Genomic DNA, 15,498 nt, shown 5'->3' on the forward strand with positions numbered 1-15,498 from the left:
TAATGCATTTTGGTTGATTTTGGTGCCATCTTTGAAGTCACCTTTTATTCTTCCCTCTCTTTTACCCTCCAACATCAAATCATTTACCAAATCTTACTGTTTTTACCTTTGCAGTCTCTTTCACACGGACCTCTCCTTTTTCACTTTGACCACTCTCTTTCAAGGTCTATTTAACTCTTCCTGAATCATTGTAGTCACCTAACCAGTCCTCCTCTTCCCCCTTTTTCCTGTCACCTTCCCCCATACCCTTAACTGCTATAATATTTGATGAACACAACTAACCATATCAGTCCTGCTCAAAAGCCTATAAATTACCTCCTGGTTGCTTGTAGGATGAAATGTATACTCCTCATCTTGATAACATACAAATTCTTAACTTTAAGTGTGCAAGTTTTTTTTTTTTTATATTTGGATAGCTTTCAATATAATTGATCTCCTTTGTAATCCTATATAGTTTGTGCATTTAAAAATTCCATTCCAAAGAAGGGTCTATGACTCACTAGCATGTGTGCCTTGTATAATCTGCTTCCAACTTGCCTTTGTGGTCTTATTTCATTCTCTTTTCTTCACACAATCTAAACAGTTTACTGTCAATTTCTCAATTTTAAAATGACTTCTCTAGCCTTAGTGTATTGTGTTGGCTCCCCCCCCCCCATACATTCATTTTTCTACCTCTTTGAATCCATCTCTTACATCAGAAATTCTTAACCTGGGGTCAATGGATAGATTTCAAAGGGCCTGGGAACGTGGATGAAGAAAAAAATTGACATCTTGGTTTATACTTTTAATTGTCTTCATAATCCTATGTATTTTGTTTTATGCATTTTAAAACAATATTCTGAGAAGGAGTCCAGAGGCTTTACCAGACTGCCAGAGTGATTTGGGATACAAAAAACATTAAGAACATCTGCCTTAGGTCAAGTCTGTTTCAGGTGCCTTCCTTCATTAAACCTTTCCACCAGGTGAAAATAATAGATGTCCCCCACCTCAGATCTTTTTCTTTTTCGTTGTCATGTTATACTTTGTATTCTATTTGTATACATATCTTATTCCCCCTATTAGATTTAAGGTTTTTTCAAGTTATTTCCATCACTTAGCATAGCACTTTGCATATAGGAGGAGCTTAATACATATTTATTTCAATTGCTACATCATCTGAGATCTTCTTTATCTACTTTGGAATTCACTGCACAAGATTTCCTCCTTCAGTCTTTACCATGGCTCTCTAAAACTAATTGGTGTCATGGTAAACAAGTCACTTCAGCCCTGAACCTGTTTCCTCATCTATCAAGGAGGAGTTTGAAATAAGTGATGTCTGAGCTCCTTTCCAGTTCTGACATTCTATGATTTTGTAATTTAGATGAACTCCAAAGTCCCCTCCTGTTCTTACTTTAATATGGTTCCATAATTCTTTTTTTCTCTGTCTTTTCACCAAAATGCAATTTTTCCTTTTTATCCTTCTCTTCCTTGGTCAAAATAAAGAAAATCCCCCCAAAACTTGAAACCCATGTAGATAGTTTTTTTTATAAGCTCATCTTCTCTGTTTTCTATTTCCTTATGTTCCCTCTTTGTTTCTAACAAATAATTAAGACACACAAAGAATTTCTTAAAAAGCAAAGTCTGTGTTTCACAATTTCTACATGCTTCCAGCAGCAGTTCCAAAGCAAAATTTCTTAATAGTTGCCTTTGTTAAAGGTATAAGCTTTCTTCCTATTAATTATGTAAACATAACTTAAAGATGTAAAAGTGTTTCCTCACATTTTATATTGAAGCTTATTTACTATTTCATCCTAAAGTTGACTTACATTGATGTACTGCTTACTCTACATTCACCAGTTATTTTAAAGATTCCTCTAACTCAAAAAGGCAACACTTTGAAATTACAAAGGAGTTAGCTTTTAAGTTGCTAGCATGAATCTTTAAGAAAAAAAAATTCATCTAAATTTGACTTTTTTAACCTGAATACTTTCTTTAACTTATGAAAATTTAAAAGTACCTGGACATCGTAGTAACTAATTTTTATAGCATTTTCTGCATACCAAAAACATTGGAACTATTTCACACATTTGATCCCATCTATAGGTTTCTTTTCATTATTTGGAAAAAGCATCCTATACCTCTTATTCCCGGTACAGTATAGTCATTTGGGCAAACCCTGGTTTGTTTGTTTTTTTAGCCTAGGTGAAAGATAGGATTCATAAAACTCCAGATTTAGAAGGGACTATGGAGCTCATCCGTTCCCACTCCTTAGAGAAGCATGAGTCCCCATCACTATACTCCTGACACGTGGTCAACATCTGGCTACTGCTTTGACAGCTCTCAGGATTCAGAGCTCACTAACTCCTAGTGCAGCCCATTCTGAGTTGGTTTGGACTTTAATACTAACTATTCCTAAAATCAGATAAGTAAGTGTCACATGGGTAAGTGTCATTGGTGACTGTTGCCTTTGTTTTCCACCTGCCCCAGGACTTGGTGCCACTCTGGTCTACAGGGAAGGAGCAGAGCTGTCAGATTGGCTGCAGCCCTGTACACCTTACTCACAGACCTCTTCTGTCCTAAACTTTTGCCTGCTGTCCTCCTCAATAGGGGGAGAACTATATGGGTGAGTCACAGTGCAGTTTTAAAATTTTAATTTCTAAGGCATTATTTAAACCACAGTGCCTTTTCAAACCTTGAAACATCGCACATTTTGTGAATGTTTTAAGCTCTCATTTATACTCAAGCTTTAAAATTTCATATCCATTTTCTTAAGTTTGGCTTTTCATATAAACAGAGAATTATGGCATGCATTTAAAGGTGATAATCCCAACTTTGTTTTCTTTTATAGCTGCAAGGGACTGATGGGACAGTATTTCCTAAAACAGCTTGAAGTTATAAGAAAATAAAAGCATTAGATGAAAAGCTTAGATAATTCTTTATATTTTTTAAACTAGTGATATCTCTTACAGTGCTCTAAAGTGGTACAAAAAAGTTATTATCTTTTTTACTGGTCAGGCACAGTTCCAAAACAAAATATAACAATGTATATGTGGTATATTATATATTGCCATTATTCAAGTTTTTTAAATGGTATAATTACAATTGTTTAGGTGGTATCTGCTCTGTCACCAGGGCTTCCCATTTCATTTATGACGTGGTGGCTTTAGTGCTAGCTATACTTAGGCTTTCTCTGGCCCTCGACAAATATATAGCATTTCTGATTTATCCTACAGAAAGAGAAACTTGTCTCACTCTTTTATGAATGTGAATGAATGAATCATTTTTAGTAAAATACTTTGCATAGCTGACCATATGTGAAAGTAAGACTTCAGTGAGCAAAAATATCGATTTCTTGTGTGTATATGTATTTGCATTTGATGTTATACTACTTCTTCTAAAAAAATTATAAGATATTTAAATTGTCAAGATCATTATAGGGAAGGAAAGCTTCCAAACTTAGTCATTGGTTCAGTTTAAAGGCAGCCAGTTGGTTTAGTGGATAGAGTCCTGGACTTGGAGTCAAATCCTGCCTCAAACGCTTTCTGGCTTTGTGATCCTGAGGCAAGTCATGTAACTTCTCTCAGTCTTAATTTCTTCATCTGTAAAATAGAAATAGTACTCACCTCCTATGGTTATTGTGGGGATCAAATGAGATGATATCTGTAAAGTACTTTGCAAACCTTAAAGCTGCTATTTTTTCCTGTAGAACTGGTTTCTTGAAATTTCATTTCTAGAAATAAATCTTTTAATTATATTTAGTAAGATTGAATGAATAGCAACCAACCATCTTAAAAGTTTCTGTCAAAAAATAAGAAATAAACAGTTTGGTGTATTGAACTTGAAGTCAGAAAATTTCTGTTTAATTTGGCTTTACTATGTTGTATCCAAGGCTTGATTGTCAAGATCTTGACAATTTACCTAGTCTTTCTCATTCTCAGTTAACTTGCTTGGAAAATGTGAGTAGTAATCCTTGTACTGTCTACCTTAGAGGTTCATTGTGAGAAAAATACTTTGGAAGCTTTAAAGTAATATATAAATATATTATTATTGGCAACTGTATTCATACTAATGTATAATTGATAGTTTAATGACAATAATTAGCATATCTATGACATTAAAATCATCTTATCTGAAGAAAATAATTTTATAAACACATTGAACCACCAAGATCTTGTGAAAAATCTTTTTCTGACCCTCAGAATTTTATTTAATAATAGCTTAAAATAATGCTCTGCCATAGAGAAAAATTAATGAGAGCATTTGGATATGGAAGGATGTAAAGCTCTGAATCTGATTTCTGACACAGCTGATTAGAATGAAGGAAAACACATAGCATGTCTTTGAAACTTTAGTAGGCACTTAGAAGGACAAATACTTAAGTGATTTAGAAATCATGCTTAACTGTGTCTTCAGAATGTTCATTTTGCCAAGAGGCATTTTCTTACAAAAAGTGAAATAAAGAACTCAACTATTTGAAATCAGTGAATGTTCCCTATAATCTGATTATAGGAATACTTATTATTGAAGATCATTTCAATTTAGAATAGGCTGGGAGTTAGTAAGTTACCTATCCTTGGAGTTATTCATGTAGTAGTTGGATGACCACCTGTCAGAAATATCATGGGCAGTCTGTAGAGAAGCTGGAGTAGTTGAACTCCATGTCCCTTCTAAATCTAGGACTTTATGAATATTGACTTTGATGTAGGCCAGAGGTAAAGCCTAATTAGCCATCCTGCTTTCTGATAAAGTTTACCTTTTTAGTGACCAGAGTTGTTGTCTCTGGCAGGTGTCTTGTTTCTTTTATATAGTACTTGATCAGCCCTGGTAAATCATTATTCTCAAATTCTTTTATTCCCTCTACTTCATGAGCACTGCTCCCTTTCTGTTTAGGTTTGTCTAGTTGCATTTGTTTGCTACACTATCATTCTTCATTTCCAGTGCGTTAATAATGACATAATTCCAAATTTATAAATTCTTTTTCATTTTAGTTTGATTCTTTTATAATGCCGTATACGGAGACCTCACCCTTATCAGTAAGCCATCTATATATCATGTCTTAGGATTTGGTTGCTTCTGTTAAGTTTTTCCATGAACAGCTAATGCCTTCTATCATGTGTGGGTTCTCAGAGTGGTGGTTCCTGACCTGAGTGCTATTCTATTTCTAACTTTCCCTCTAGATTTTCATCTTAACTTTGGGACCAATTGCCCTTTGTCCATTGCTTAGCACAGTGCCTGGCATGTAGTAGGAGCTTATTGATTAACTGACTAGAAATTGTTTTTCCTGAACTTTAGCCAGTTTATTAAGTCTCTCACGTACCTATGATATCAGATGGACCTACAAGTTGTTGCATATCCCAGAGAAACATAGGTCATAAAGTTGTATCGTTTTTAGCCTAAAATGGCTGATAGGTCATTTTACATTCATTCTAAAGAAGAGAGTGACCAAAAGATCTCTGTGCTATGGTACATAAAAGTTCTTTATGAGGGGTTTTTGCTGTAACTCAGCAGTGTGTTTAAACTTTTTCTAAATGTTGGGCTGTGATCCACAACATGAATAGATTCCAGAAGTTGTCATACTCTATAAAACAACCCTTGCCCTGTTTGTAATAGAAATAAACTTAATGTAGAATTTTCTGAATGCCAATTCATCATACACTTAAAGCCTTGTTCACTGTTTACATCCAGGAGCACTATGACAAAGTTGTTGTTATAAAAAACTCAGTGTAGGTACATGAATATTGTGGGAGTAAAATAGAGTTTGGGAATATGTGTAGAGGAACACTTCTCTGATTTTTTTTTAACTTACTTAGAGCCATGACTATATATAGAAATATCCTTTATGACTTAGTAGTTTCTATGAACTATTTCTTAAATGGAGATGATAGAGAATTCCAAATAAGTCAGTCACTTAGGTCTTTGCTAGCCCTCTGCGGAGTGAGAATGGCCCTGTTTTAACATCAATAAATCTGGGAACAAGAGTCCTGCCCAATAGCATAGTGACCTCATCGAATTAATTGTTTATGTTTCTTGTTTTCCCACATTTGCACAATTGGTATATATAAGATAATATTCACCCTTTTTCTTATGCCTGAACATTTCATATCCAGACTAGTCTCCTTTAATAAAAAGGGAGCAGAATTTTCTTTAAGTGACAATTTTAATTCACAATTGCCCTGGCTTAGGAAATACAAAATACTTGTTATTTTTAAAGTTCTTCCTTGCTAAAGTAGCCATTATTAGACAGCAAACCTTATAATTAACAGTAGTGATATATTTCTGTTGTCTAAGAGGACATGCCTGGTGGTCAGAATTTTAATGCCTCTGCTTTGTATAGTGTTGTGATTATGTTAATGAAAAAAAATTAAAACCTGCATTCTTTCTTTTTTGTTGTTTTTATGTATTTGAGATTGGGTCTCCCTATCTCACCCAGTCTCTAAGTACAATAGCCAGCCACTCACTGGCCAAATCACACTTTTGGTACAGAAGCTTTAACCTGTTCCATTTGTTAGGCCCAGATTGATTGGCCCCACCTTAAGCAACCTAGCTGCCCCTCTACTCTGGGTACTTACCATATTAGTGCAGGACTTAGTGTGGACAGTTGATTGTCTTGAGCCCTACTGTAGCTCAGAACTCCTGAACTCAAGAGATCTCCCAATCTTAGCCTTCCTTTATAGCAGGAATTGAAGGCATGTACTACCAGTGCTGATAAGTTTTTCTAAAATCAAAGAGCAAGTATGTTATTCAGTTATTTGAGCACTAATTCTCAACACTATGCATTTTTAATAGATACTTTAACTCCTTACCTGAGTATGAACAAGGACTTTTTATTTTCTAAAACTTGTCATTATAAGTTACAATAAATTAAAAGGACTTTGCCCAATTAGAATTAGAAAACATGTTAGACAAAATCAGTGACTTGTTATGTGTCTTTCTGATTTGTTTCCAAAAGAGCTTCTGAGGAAAGTCCTCATTTTAACATGAAGTGGACCAAAAATATAGGGAAAATGATTTCCTTTAGATTTCAACTTTTTCTTGGATGAGGTCAAATGGAAGTATGTAGTTAGTTCATGGAATATTTTGTAACACACTCACACCTTCCCCAAGGCAAAAGCTTCTTAATTTTTAATTAGAGGACTATATTCTAATAGCTTAGATTGGATTCTAGTCATCATTGGCTTCCAAATAAAAGATTATTTTCTTGCCAGTAAGGGAAAAAAAAAGACTTGAAATACTGTTTTACAAGAATTTAATAGGTAGATTTGAGGAATAAATATTACCTTACCAACAAGAAATACTTTCTGTATACATTTGAGCCCTGTCCACTGTTTGAGGGTAGATAAAAGAGGAATTAAATGTCAAAAGGATTAAAATCAACTGTATAATAAAAAATGGTTTATTTGAGCCAACCCTGTTGATATAAATCCAACCTGGTCGTGGTATATAATCTTTGTGATTTGTTGCTATAGTGTCTTTGCTGATATTTTATTTAACATTTTCGCATTAGAGTTCATTAAGATTTTTCTTTCTCAGTTTTTACTCCTCTGGTTTAGTTATCAAGAACATTTTTATCATAAAAGGAATTTGGTAGGACCCCTTCTTTTCCAATTTTCCCCCCAAATATATAATATTGGAATAATTGTTCTTTGAATGTTTAAGTTGGTTCCCCCTTCTTTCCCCCCCTCCCCCTTTGGCTTCTTCATGGAGTTATTTAAATCTTCTATTGTGTTAAATTTGGGCATGTTACATTTTTGTATGTATTTCATTTAGGCTATCAGTTTCATTGTCATAGAACTGAATGAAATAGTTTCTAACAATTTATTTTTCATTCGTTGTGAATTTACCTTTTCAATTTTTGATACTGTTAATTTGGTTTTCCTTTTTTTTTTTTTAATCAAATTAGCTAATGGTTTACATGTTTTACAACTCCTAGTTTTATTTATTAATTCATTGTTGGGTATTTTTTATGCTTTCAGTTTTGTTAATCTTTGAGTTTCAGAATTTCTATCTGGTATTGAATCAGGGTTTTAAAATTTGTTTGTTTTCTAGTTTTTTTAATTGCATGCTCAAGTTGTTGATCTGTTCTAAAATTTTCCCTAAGGACTGCTTTGGCTGAATCCCAAATTTGGTATGTGGTCTCATTATTGTCATTATCTTTAATGAAATTATTATTGTTTTTGTGATTTATTTTTTGACCCACCTATTTTTAGGCTTAAGTTATTTAGTCTTCTATTAATTTTAATCATTAAATAAGTAGCCCTTTAATGAGTATAAATTTTTATTGCATTGTTTTCTGTAAAAGATGTGTTTAATATTTCTGTTTTTCTTCTTTTGTGAGGTTTTTAATGTCCAAATACATGGTTAAGTTTTGCAAAGGTACCATGCACAGCTGAGGAATATGTATATTCCTTTTCCCATTCAATGATTACCAATACAATTCTGTTTAAGTTTTTAACTTCTTTCTTATTTTTTTTGGTCTGGATTTGTTTAGTTCTGAAAGGAGTACATTGATTTCCCCCAGTATTATAGTTTTGCTGGCTATTTTTCCCTATTGCTCATTTAACTATTTCTAAATATTTAAAAGCTATGCCATTCTGTTGCATATATGTTTAGTACTGAGGTTAATTCAATCTGTGGTACCTTTCAACATAATATAGCTTCCCTGTTTATCTCTTCTAATTAAGTCTGTATTTACTGTTGCCTTGCCTAAAATCATAATCACCACCTCTCCCCTTTTTTACTTTAGCTGAAATGTAATAGATTTGGCTCAGCTCATTATTTTAATTCTGTGTTGATCTTTGTTTCAAGTTTAATTCTTGCAAACTATATACCATTGAAGTCTACTTACTAATATAGTCTGCTGTTCTTTTTCATTTTATGGGTTCATTCATCCCATTCACATTAGTGATTGTTGTTTATTTCCCTCCATCCTATCTTTTACACTTTTTCCTCTCATGGTCTCCCGACCTCTCTTCACAAAGAAGAAGAGACTGGTGATCGAGGAGGTTCTCAGCGTTTATGTTCTAGGTTTGATTCAGTCTACCTCTGCTCTCCTGCCCCTTTTTCCTTCACCAAGAGCCCAACCACAGGTTCTTATCTTTTCTTTCTTTTAAGTCTCTCTTCATGAGCCACCCTTCATGGTGAGAATTTGCTTTGCTTATAATTAATTCTTTCCTGAAACTATGCTCCCTCTTGTTCAACCCTCTCTCATTTCCCTTCTCTTTCCCTGTTGAGTGAAATGTATCTTTTTATCCAATTGTGTGTTGTGTATATTTTTTTTACTTTAACCAGTTCAGATGAAAGTTAGACTCAAATGTTTCATATTCCTCTCATCACTTCTTTATTTGCATATTTTTTTACTTGCCATACTCAGATTATATGAGATAATTTCTTCCCACCTTAATGTTTGAGTTCTTTCATTGTTTACTTGTTCTTCCAGCCTTAATTCCCAACTTTGAACTTTGTGTTAGGGTCAGACTGCGTACTTCTTCATGGAATAGCTGAGCTGTTCTTGATCCTATTTTGTATTCTCATGAGTCCTATTAATGTTTTTTTCCAGGTCTTAAGTGTTATGTTCTTTAAGGGCATTAGGAGTAACTTAGGCTAGGGCTGAGATCAACAAGTTATAGCAACAGGATCAAATCCAGTCTGCTGCCTGTATTTGTGTGACAGTTAGCTAAGAATAGACTTTACATTTTAAAATACTATAAAACTTTTTTTTTTAATGTAAAAACCATTGCAAGCTTACAAAAACAGGCAATCTGTAGTTAGACCCTGGGCTAGAGACCTACAAGTTTTTAGTACACCTAGAGCAGGCTAAGCTTTTCAAGCTCCTGACCTGGGTTTGGGTCTGAGGCACATAGCTGTGGGGATTGCCTCTGGTTGGAGCTTCAGTAGACTGCTTCTGGATCTAGTCCCCATCAGTTAGCTGGAAGACTCTCCAGCTTCAGAATGATAGAATTGCAGACTCTTCTTTGAGGTCTAGACTTCCTGTCCTGGGGTTATTCCACTATAGGCTTCATACTGGGCTGGAATTGGATCTGAGATGCTACTCCGTTCCTGGACTCAGCGCCACACAGTTGCTGCTATCTTCTGCTTCTGTTCTTTACTCAGGACACAGCTTCAGGCCCACAGCTGTTCCATTCCCTCATCATAACAGCCTCCCCCACCCCCATGAGTGCAAATTCCCTTCTGAGTCCACCCTGAATCTGAGACTGAGTTCTGGAGTATAAGTGACAGAGTTGCCATCTGGCCTATTCCTGTTTCCTTCACATCAGACCCCTCAGTGCTGGAACAAAGGCTTTTTCTTGCCCAGAGCACACAGCAAGCCCCAAGACAGGTTCTGTCCTGAAGGCTCCATCCACCCCACCTGCTTCTGGCTACAGGCTTCTGTCTCCCTAGACAGATCTGGGCTACAAAAAAAGGAAGCACTGTGATTTTTCCTGGGATTTGCTGATCAGGATTTAATCTGGTGTGTTTAGGTCTTTGTGCAGCAGTAGTAGTGGAGGGAAACCATCCTATACTGCTTCCTCCATCCTGTTGTTCCTCTCCACTTGTATTTGATTTTAAAATGTGTTACATAATTTTGGGAGTTAGATTTATCTTCTTAACGATGAAGCCTACTATATATGGTATCCTCTATTAGGTGAGATATCTTAATTTTGTATTTGTGTCCCCAGCATGCAGGACAGTGCTTTTCACATAGTAAGTACTTAATAAATGCATTTTCTTTCATTTACTCCAGTAACTTCTGTAATTCAACTTATTGTTTTACAATAAGTAGTTGAAGCTCAGAAACACCTTTTTCCCCCCCTCAGAGTTTTGTATCTTTATCCTTATTCAAATTCAGATGGCTTTTATTCTTAAAATAGTAAAATCAAAGGACTGCTTATGTTTATACAAAATTTACACATCAGTATGATGAGCTTTTCTTATCCATGATAATGGCAATTGGAGTTATAGCATAAATGGGCAGTTGAAAAGAAATGCTAAAAGAATCATCCTTTCTAAATGTACCATAGGAGGGAAGATTTGGTGAATATAAGCAGATAATTGGGAACTGAAACTTGTCATCTCAGCTGTAATATTACTTCATTCTAATATTGTGAAAGTCACTGAATTTCATAAAACAACCAGAGATGTTAAGTGGGTCAACATTTTTTTTTCCGTAACACGAAGTAATGCCCCACATGCTCCCCATATTCAGTCTATTGCTACGTCTTTTTCTTTCTACCTTCACACCTCTTGTATAAATATCCCCTTCTGTCCATTCCCACATGACCAGCTGCTTATTGTTCATTTCAAATTAGATGTCTCCTAGACATTTCAAACTCAGCATATCCAAAACAGAATTCACTATTTATTCCCAAAAATTACCTGATTTTTAAACTTTCCTAGGGGACTACCAGGATTCAAGTAACCCAGTTCACTAATAGTTATTTCCTAGTTTAGTAGAATCAAGAATCTTCCATTCTTCACTCTCACTCACCTGTGGCGTGTTCAGTCGGTTGTATCTTGTTATTTCTGCACTTCTCTTGCATCCGTCTCCCCTCCACTCATATTGGCACCACCATAATTTTGGTCCTTATCACCTCTGACCATAATTGGGCAGCTACTTGATCATCAGCAACACCTGAATTCAAATCCTGCTTTAGGCATTTACTGTGTGGCTCTGGGCAAATCACTTCCCTCTCAATCTCAGTTTCCTCATCTGTAAAATGGAGGTAAAAATAGCTCCAACCTTACAGGGTTGTAGTGAGGATGAGATGAGGTCATATCATAAAGCACTTTGCAAACCTTAAGGTGTTTCATAAATGATAGTTCTGTTGACAATCCTAACTTTTATAATTAGTCTTCTAGATAGGTGGATACATGGATAAAACATTTATAAAACGTGCTGTGTATCAGACACACAGCCGCTAATGTGAGCGTGTCATCCCTCTTGCGCCACCTCCCAGCCCGCCTCTCCAGGAAGCTTTACTGTAGGATCAAATAAACATTTTTCTGTCAGACATTTAAAGTGCTTCTCAATCTGGCCTCATCCTGCCTTTCCAGTCTTACTGAACATTACTCTCCCTGTGCACTCAGGGTTCAGCTCAGCTGACTTTCTTGCTGTTCCTGTTGCTGGGCTTTGGCCCTGTTCCCCATGCCTAAAATTCACTCCCTGCCTACCGCTTCCTCATTGAATCCCCGATTTTCTTCAAGGTTTATCTCAGGAGTTACATTCTACAGGAGGTGTTTCCTAATAGTGCTGCCCCTCCCTCCAAAGTTAAGTTAACAGTTTTGTACGTGATTTGTACGTGCCTAGATGTGTGTGTGCTTGTATAGGCACATCTTATGTCCCCGGACAAAATGTGCATTACTTGAGGACAGGGACTGTTTCTTTTCTCTTTGTATCTCTAAAATTTGGCTGTCCCTGGTAAATGAGCTTTAAAAAAATTCTGTTGTCTGCCTCCCTGCCATTGCCCCTCCCCCACTCCCAAGAAAACTCCTTGAGGCCAGAAATTGTTTTGTTTTGTCTCTGTGTCCCCAGGGCCCAGCATGTATCAGGAATTTAGTAAATGCTTGTTACATTGAATTGAATCCTTTATCAGCCTCTCTTTCTGGCCTCCCGTTTTTACCCACCATCTTCCCTCCCTTAGGATCTTTTCCCATCAAAACCATCATCTTAAATCCCATCCCTGTTTTCAGTTGGTCCTCACTTAAACATTGCTAATGCAATAGTAATTAAGGTTCTAGCTGAAAGTGACCTAAGGTATTACCTTTTATGGAATAGGAGGAGCCTGCTGGAGTGGCTAGAGTGCTGGGCCTAGAGTTGAAAAGACCTGAGTTTGAATCTTGTTTCACACAGCTGCCAGCTGTACAATTTTGGCAAGTTATTAATTTCTCTCAGCACTTGCTTCATCAGCAGCAGCAGAATTATCACTTTAGAGTTTGCAAAGCACTTTACATGTTTTTTCTCATTTTATCCTCAACACAACCCTGTGAGGTAGGTATATTATTCCCATTTTACAGATAAGAAAACAGAGGTTAAATGACTTGCCCAGGGCTCACACAACTAGCATCTGAGGCTAGATTTGAACTCGGGTCTTCCTGATTCCAGGCCCAGTGCTCTGTGCATTATGGTACCACTAGCTGCTTCTATCAAGAGAAAACTTTTTTAAAAATGTTTTTAAGTACTTTGTAAACCATAAAGCACTTTACAAAATTTATTTACATGTAAAAGACTAGTCTTAAGATGGAAATGCCTTGAAAACACCTTTGTGAAGTTATAGTGCTAGTTCTGGACATGTTAGAGAATGTAGAAAAGGAAAGAAAAGACTGGGAGTTTAGATGATCCCCCTTGAGTGTCTCTTTAACCCCTGGGAGCTGGGGGGGGAAGAATCCCATCTTATAAGTCTTCTGGGAAGGCTGTAGAAACTATTGTAGCTTCTTAATGTACTTGTATTAGGGGGCAAAGACCTGGAGAGTGAATGAATGAGGTCATGTTACACTTCTAAAAGGTTGCCAACATCTTGAGTTTAAGATGGTCAGCTAGTATTTAGTGAACACTTACTATATGATAAGCCCTATGATTTAAAGGAAGGCAGACACGTTCCTTGACCTCCAGGAATTCATATTCTAATGAGAATCAACATGCAAACAATTACAAACAGGGTGCGAGATCTTTACTGTAAAAATGGAAGGGTTACTTTCCACATATTCTCTTTTGATCCTCCTAACCTGTGAAGGAGATGTTTTTATTATCCCCATTGGACAGATAAGGAAACAAAGGATAGGAGCATAAGTGGCCGTCCCATGATCATGCTGCTAGTCAGTGTCTGAGGCAGGGATAGAGGGTAAGTCCTCCTGCAGGTGGGATTTGGGCCGTCTTGAAGGAAGCCAGGAGGTAGAGGTGAGGAGGGAGAATATTGCATGCATGGGGGACAACCAGTGAAAAGATGGGGGAGTGGATCATGGAGAATGTGGAGGAGAGTAAAGTGCAAGAATATTGGAAAGGTAGGAAGGGGCCAACTTGTGAAGGTCTTTAAAAGCCAGAGTTTGGAGGTCATAGGGAGCCACTGAAATGTACTGAGTGGAGGAGAGGAGTGACACTGTCAGGACTATGCTTTAGTAAAATCACCACGACAGCTGAGTGGAAGATAGGCTGGAGTGGGAACAGACTTGAGGTGGGGAGACCAACAAGAAAGCTGTTGGCATAGTCCAGGCGTGAGATGATAGAGCCTGCACCAAGATGGCAACTGGGTGAGTAAGAAAAGGGCATGTGCAGTATATGAAAGATGTTGTGAGGGGAGAAATCAGACTTGGCAGGAGACTGGGGGCTGTTTTCTGTTCAAGGGAAAATATATTTTATCTGCTTCACTTCTTTGATTTTATGCAGTTATTGTGTTGTCATCAGAATAAAATTCTAATCTCTTAGATTTAAAATATTATGTGAGTTTGGTGTGGGAATATTAATCTTTACTCCATCATTATATGAACAGCTATAAGCAATTTATAGGAAAGAATTTACAGAGAGCCTTTCTTTTTGTGTTCTAGGTCTTGACAACAATTCGCTCAGGACACCGGGCAAATATATTTAGTGCAAAATTCTTACCCTGCACCAATGACAAACAGATTGTATCCTGTTCTGGAGATGGAGTTATTTTTTATACTAATGTCGATCAAGACGCAGAGACTAACAGACAGTGCCAATTTACGTGCCATTATGGAACTACTTACGAGGTAAGTACAGATTTAGTCTAATACGGGAAGAAAAGAAGCATGGAACGATCATTATTGTCTGAGAAGTCAGAAACACTGACCAGCTGTTCTAGGTTGTTCCTCAGTTATTTCCCAAAAGTTACATTTTATAATTATTTTTTGTTTAGGTAATTAAAAGCTTAGTAGTTCTTTCCATGCATTCTCCACGCCCAGCTAAAGCTGACTACCCTTTATTCTCCCCAGACATGCCATAAGCTTTGCTGACTGCTGTCTTTACTTACTGTTTCCTGAGCCTGAAATGATTTCCCTCTTCTTCTTTATTTAATTCCTGGTGTTCCTTTCCCATTTTCCCCCAGCTGGTAATGACTTTTTTCCACTCAAACTTAACAGAATACTTTGTTTTCCAGAGCTTAGCACAGTGACTGGCATAGAGTAGGCCCTTAACAAATATTTATTGATTGATTTTCATCTCTAATGCATTTAATGTCTATTATTTTGACCTTCCTGTGTTAACTATAACTCTTTCTATACCCCTACTAAAGGATAACCTACTAAGCCCCAGGAAGACAGAGGTTGTCTATCTTTTCATAGACAGGAAGTTGTAGCTTTTTATCTTGTCTGGATTCCTTCATTTGTATATCTGTTTGCTGTGAAGTCATAATTCTTTAATTTTTATCATTATTGGATTATTACATGAGGAAGCAACTAGCTGGCTCAGTGGATAGAATGCTTTGCCTGGTATCAGGAAGATCTGAGTTCACATGTAGCCTCAGACGCTTATTAGCTGTGTGACTCTGGGCAAGTCACTTAACCTTTGTT

The 15,498-nt window shown here is 36.5% G+C and overlaps 1 protein-coding gene across 10 annotated transcripts in view; it reads left to right on the top strand.

Annotated features, from left to right (window-relative positions):
• Positions 1 to 15,498, top strand: part of DCAF6 (DDB1 and CUL4 associated factor 6) — a 176,142-nt gene that overhangs the window by 47,213 nt on the left and 113,431 nt on the right. For 9 of the 10 annotated variants that reach the window (XM_036757209.1, XM_036757212.1, XM_036757204.1 and 6 more), the window contains exon 4: positions 14,515 to 14,700. In XM_036757209.1, the coding sequence (XP_036613104.1) occupies positions 14,515 to 14,700 (186 nt within the window). Of the gene's footprint in view, positions 1 to 2,515; positions 2,603 to 14,514; positions 14,701 to 15,498 lie in introns of those variants that run through there. The other variant, XM_036757213.1, reaches the window with a different exon arrangement.

Source organism: Trichosurus vulpecula, chromosome 4, assembly GCF_011100635.1.
Source record: "Trichosurus vulpecula isolate mTriVul1 chromosome 4, mTriVul1.pri, whole genome shotgun sequence".
Classification (NCBI taxonomy): domain Eukaryota; kingdom Metazoa; phylum Chordata; class Mammalia; order Diprotodontia; family Phalangeridae; genus Trichosurus; species Trichosurus vulpecula.